The following is a 6,084-nucleotide window of genomic DNA, read 5'->3' on the forward strand; positions in this document are numbered from 1 at the left end:
TTTAGATAAATATTTAATACCCAAAGTACCTTAGTAGTTACTAGTTAGTTATCATTCGATAGTTATACGCGGTATAGACTATAGGCTATTGAGTTTAAACTGTTACATAAACTCGTATAAAATGTTGAGTAAAAAAAATTCATCAAACGTGTGGTGCTATTTCACTAAAAATATAAATAAACCTAACGAAGTTAAGTATAATTTATGTCATACTGTGTACAAACATGGTCACGGTACATCAAATCTGCACGAACATTTACGCCGTAAACATCAGTCAAAAGTTGACGCAGACAAGTCTAAATTTGAATTGGACAAAGATTTAGATTTGCGATTTCAACAAGGTAAGTGATAGTATACTTTTTTAGTTGATGTTTTAATTTAATTTCAATTTTGTATTTTATTTAGGAGAGGCATCAACATCAACATCCAAACGTAGTTTTAGGGAAACAACTATAATGACAAACAATTCAATTAATGAAGTTCAAGTACCTGTATTGAAAAATCAAACAAAGCAATTACTTCTTTCAAAAAGGTAATTTTATTTGATTTATTTACATATTTTAGTACAAAAAAAAAAGATTTAAAAATATTTTTGCATATAAATATTTATCTAAGAGATTTGTATGTATTTTTCAACCTTTTTCGTGACATTTATATCTCAGTAATTTGATGAAATAAAAAAAATAAAAAAAATTCACAAATATTAGTCAAAGATTCTTTATATCTTGCCCATTTTAATTTATATTAATTTATTCATTATTATCATCCTTTCTTAATACCCTTCTGCACCACAAACTATCTAAAAAATGAACCTATTACGAGAATAATGAAATTAGCCAATGAGGATCCGCTGTTCGTTTCATAGTTTTACTTTTTGTATTCATTGTTTAGTTTAATTTATATTTTATACTTTGTTATATTATTCATGTTATGTTATTTGTTTATTGTATTGTACACCTAATTATTTTAACCTGGGCTCACGCCTGTTTATTCAATAAATAAATAAACAAATATTTATTTTTTATAAATTTGGTATTCCATCAGAAAAACAAAAGACAGACTTTGTGAGATCGATTGTTGAAATGATAACTGATGATTTGCAACCACTATCGTTTGTTGAAAATAGTGGATTTCAAAACGTTATTCGATTGCTTGATTCAAGGTACTTAGAGCTTTTACCAAGTCGCCGAACACTAACAAGAAGCATCTTACCTGAACTATACTCTACTACCAAAAATAAACTACAAGATATTTTGAACAAATCAAGCTATATTTCCATTACTTCGGATATTTGGACATCATTAAATACAGATTCGTTTATGACTATTACTGTCCACACGTTTGATAGTGCTTTCGTTCTTAAAACATTTGTGTTATGCACTTTAAAATTAGAAAATAGTCATACAGGGGAATATCTTAGTCAAACGTTGGAAAATATATTTAATGAATGGGGAATTAGACACAAAATTGTAGCAATTGTAACAGATTCAGGGGCTAATATTAAATCTGCCGTAAACAAATTACGAATACCACACATACCTTGTACAGCGCACATATTAAATTTAATTGTTACCCAAGCTTTAGTATTTAGAAGTCCATATGGTGACAATACTGACAATGATGTTTTAGAACCTAATGAATGTCAAAATACTCAAAATCTAAATGATTTATTAAAGAAGTGTCGTTCTATTGTGACATATTTAAAAAAAAAAGTGAAGTTGCAAATAGGAAATTAGCCGAAAAATTAACACAGTTAGGAGCTTTAAAATTAAAACTTAAACAAGACGTGTCAACTAGATGGAACAGTAGCCTATTGATGTTGGAAAGACTGGTCGAATTAAAAGAACCATTGATCTATGCTATGTTTTCCTTAAAAGATGGGCCTGTAATGTTAAATGCGCAAGAATGGGAAGTAATAGAAGATGTTATCCCTATATTAAAACCATTTGAAGTAATGACTACTGAGTTATCAGGAGAGAACTATCCGACATTGGCAATAGTTATTCCATTAGTAAGAGGTAAGTAAGATATTCAAAAAAATTAAATAAATAATAAATAATTAAACAAATATTTTTAGGTTTACACATTTCTCTAGTATCAAAACAAATGAGAATATACTTAGGTCAGCTACTCAAGCAAAAATTGCTGGGAAATTTAAACAGTCGTTTTAAACTCATTGAAGAGCAAAATCTTAAACCTGAGTTTTCAAGAGCGACTCTACTTGACCCTCGTTTTAAAAAATTGGCATTTCAGCATACAATTAATGCTGAAAACGCAGAAAAGAGTATTACAGATGAACTATCTTTACTTATCAGTGAACATTTGAATGGTAAGGAATTAATACTATTAATACATTTTTTTTTACATAAAAAATTTTGATTAATTATAAAAATGTATGTTTTTTAACATTGTAGAAGAAAATTCTAATATTTCTGAAACTCCTGAAATTCAAACCATCTCTAATAATGAAGCTGTCGATTTATGGAGTTTCTTGGATGATAAACTGAATACAGAACGAACTCAAGTTACATCAGTAAGCTCTGCGGATAACATTTTAAAACAATATTTCAGTCTACCACACTCCAATAGGAAATCAAAGCCAACCGATTTTTGGATCAAACACAAAATACTGTTGGGTGAATTATTAAACTTAGCATTGAAGTATTTAGTGATCCCTGCTACCTCAGTACCTTCAGAGAGAATATTTTCAAAAGCAGGTGAAATCATGTCAGCCAAAAGAAATAGAACACATCCAAAAAATTTAGATATGTTAATATTTTTAAACAAAAATTTAAAACAGTTGTAAATTTGTATTTATTTTTCCTAGTAATGTTTATGTTTTTTGTTATATTATTATTATTTTTGTTATATTCTTGAATTAAAGAGTAATTCATGCTAGTTTGCATTATTTGCAATCAGTCCAATAAAAATCAGTTGAATAATAAAAATAAGTCGAATTTAATAATGATAGTAAGTTAAAATTAATCAAATATTCAAATAATAATAATTAGTCGAATAATAAAAATAAGTCGAATAATAATAATTAGTCGAATAATAAATATAAGTCGAATAATAAAAATGTTCGAGTAACTAAATTAGTCATATGGTACTAAGTCGGTACCTAGTAATTAGTCACTTTTGCCCATCACTAGTTGACGCACTATCAGCCAGCAACTTACGCGCCTGTTGGCCGCGTGTAGGTCGAAACACCGTTGTCTGAAAGAAGGACGGGAGCGTGATATAAAGGTACTCGAAAGAATTTCGAGTGTTCGAAATAAGATTTACTAACAATTCGCAAATAATTAAAATACACAATATCAATAACAAACAAAAGATATAAGAGACGCGTACGTGCGAGATACAAAAAACTAACGTAGATCGTCGGCGCGCGAGGTTATACCGGAGAGTCGGTCGATAACCCGCAAAAAGGTACAGCTCGGAGATTAGCGAACTTGACGGTTCGGACGTCGAGAAAAGAGGGCGAAAAAAGGGAACCGCGAATTGAGCGTAACTGTCATAACGAACCGAGAAAAGCGGATCGGTCGTTCGCTCGAGCTGGCGGGGGATAGCGCGAGATCGATACGTCGTTACAATACACATACATAGATATAACACACAAGACACATAATACAATAATTGTACGCTAACGCGGCGACGACAAATACCGCGATACTGCGTCCGCGGTGTAGTCATAGAGTAATATAAAGAGGCCGTTTCCACTAAATAGTGATGCGGAAACTGTGGATAATTCACAGTGTCGCCACCAATAAAATACAAAAAAATGTGTTTGTCATTTTGTATCATAATTCAAGCTATACCATAATTTTACTATGTGTTTACAATAATACAATTTTGAATTTATATTCACAATATTAAGGTCAAGAATAGTTTGAAATCCTATCTGCTCAATGTTTATACAATTGTCGTTATACACAATTAGTCTGGGAAATAAAATAAAATAACTTTTAACTTTAACTATAATTTTTTTTAACCATACTTATATGTAATACAATGTGTTTAATAGTTGTTATTACATAAATACAAAATTTTACAAAGAAAAAAACGTTATTGACCCTTAAAAATCGTGAGTTTGTTATACCACATTCTTAGTGATGGTGTTTCATTATGGTTTTTTAAAGTGTAATCAATTTTTAAATTAACATATGTTGATGTAATTGATTTTATTAATAAAGTTATGTGATCAGTTAATGGACTTCTTGTTTCGTGACTATGAGTTTTTAATGATGCAAATAAGTTTGAGTTGTATAAAAAATGGGTTAAGACTTCTGACTGAATTTGTAATTTATTGATTGCTTTAATCTTGTAGCTGTGGTTTTTTAATACTTTTTCAGTTTTGAAATAAATATTTATGACACTGTCACTTGGGTAAATTAAACCACCTCTATCACCACCCTTATTTTTCAAAGTGATTAAAGAGTTTAAAAAACATGCTTTATCAGTAGCACACAATGCATATTTGCAGGTATTACATTTAAGTGAGTTTGTAAGTTTATGGACTACAAACCCAGCTACATAAATTATAACTTCTTTAGAAAAATAACTAAAAGAATAATTACTATGACTCACAATATAATCATGATCCATTATAAATGAATTTATATTTTACAAATTTTCTTCCTCCACAATTTTATCTGAATTTATATCTGTTGAATTGTTATTTAATACTGTGACTGGATCCGAACTAGAATAGTGTAGAATATCAATGTCTTCTAAGGATATACAATTGCCAGTATTAAATTGTTTCATGTCAGTGGTTCGTATAACTAATTTTCTATAGGCAGACCGAAACTGTTTTGCCGTTGGGTTATTGTTGAACCCACCATGAGAACGAACACTACAGAAAAATAACTCTAAATGGTCCTGACTTAATTTATAAGCTTTGATATGAGAATGAGATAGTTTATTAGATTCAATTAATGTAGAGTATAATTGCAATAAACTATTTAAAGAAACAATGAAACCTATAAAACCAGTTTTACGTTTAGATTGAAGTACAGGTATAAAATTATTATCACTTTCTAAGATTTTAAGACCTTTGATATAAGTACAGAAATGATTTGTAAACAATTTAATTTTTTCAATATTTTCATTACAAAGTGCTTTTTTGGATTCAATGCAATTGATAGATCTACTATTTAATATATCAAACACCTTATTAAACAACTCAATAAATGAAATTGTAGCACCTGCATTACTAAACTGATGAAGTTTAAGAGTATCTTTACAAAATTTAAGTGCATCTGCCACTGATTGACTTAGTAGTTGAGTTGCAAGTTTTACTTTCATTTTCTGTTTAAAAAATAGTATATGATTTTTTCTTAATTTGTTAGCTAGATGACATCCTTCCTGCTCCTGTAAGTAACACAAACGTTGAACATATTCAAAATTAATTTCATTATTTTCATAATCCAAGAATATTTTCTTTTCACCAAATGCGTTGCGCACTAATTTGATCATATGTGCTGGATCAAATATTGCTACAATTTTCGAGTCATCATATTCGGAAGCAAATGAAATATTTAATGCATCAACTGTAAAGTTACAACCTAAAAGCTTTGCAGCAGTTATATTAGTGGAACAGCCATCAAACGTTAAACTAATAATATTAATACCAGTGTTAGACAACACATGTAAAGAATGACGAACAAGCTCTAATTTTTGTGCACTGTTTGAACTATGAGTTAAAAAGTAACCAATTGGCAATTTCCAATTTTCGTTCATAGAAACAACTAAAAAAACTAAACATTCTTTAGCTACTGCTAAACTGTCATTATCTATTCCACTTCCCATGTCAACTCGACTATAATATTTACCAGTACTTCTATCATACTCTAGATGTTGGCGTATAGCCATTTCATCCATCATTAATGCACCGAACACAGGATCTGATGAATTCTTCACTTTCAGTTCTAAAAGTTTCAACGATTCCATAGTGAACCCTGGTTCAGCATTTAAATGACTATACCATTTGCTAAGCGTGCGTGGATGTGGTAATATTGTATTAAACTGATCTCTGACATATTCATAAGCTTTTCCGGAAAAAAGTGCAAAGACAAAGCAAAT

The 6,084-nt window shown here is 29.7% G+C and overlaps 1 protein-coding gene across 1 annotated transcript; it reads left to right on the forward strand.

The window, feature by feature from the left end:
* The first annotated feature begins 1,132 nt into the window (after positions 1-1,132).
* On the forward strand, positions 1,133-2,927 carry LOC126552282 (E3 SUMO-protein ligase ZBED1-like). The gene is made up of 4 exons (XM_050206975.1): positions 1,133-2,018; positions 2,078-2,329; positions 2,415-2,769; positions 2,885-2,927. The coding sequence occupies exons 1-4, from the start codon at positions 1,817-1,819 to the stop codon at positions 2,925-2,927; spliced, it is 852 nt and encodes a 283-aa protein (XP_050062932.1). The 5' UTR covers positions 1,133-1,816.
* Positions 2,928-6,084: the final 3,157 nt, after the last annotated feature.

Source organism: Aphis gossypii, chromosome X (genome assembly GCF_020184175.1).
Source record: "Aphis gossypii isolate Hap1 chromosome X, ASM2018417v2, whole genome shotgun sequence".
In the NCBI taxonomy this organism is placed as follows: Eukaryota; Metazoa; Arthropoda; class Insecta; order Hemiptera; family Aphididae; genus Aphis; species Aphis gossypii.

Coding starts and splice junctions, on each gene's coding strand:
- LOC126552282 (XM_050206975.1), top strand. CDS start 1,817: ATGTTGGAAAGACTGGTCGAATTAAAAGAACCATTGATCTATGCTATG. Junction 2,019..2,077: donor AGTTATTCCATTAGTAAGAG/GTAAGTAAGATA, acceptor AAATATTTTTAG/GTTTACACATTTCTCTAGTA. Junction 2,770..2,884: donor CATCCAAAAAATTTAGATAT/GTTAATATTTTT, acceptor CTTGAATTAAAG/AGTAATTCATGCTAGTTTGC.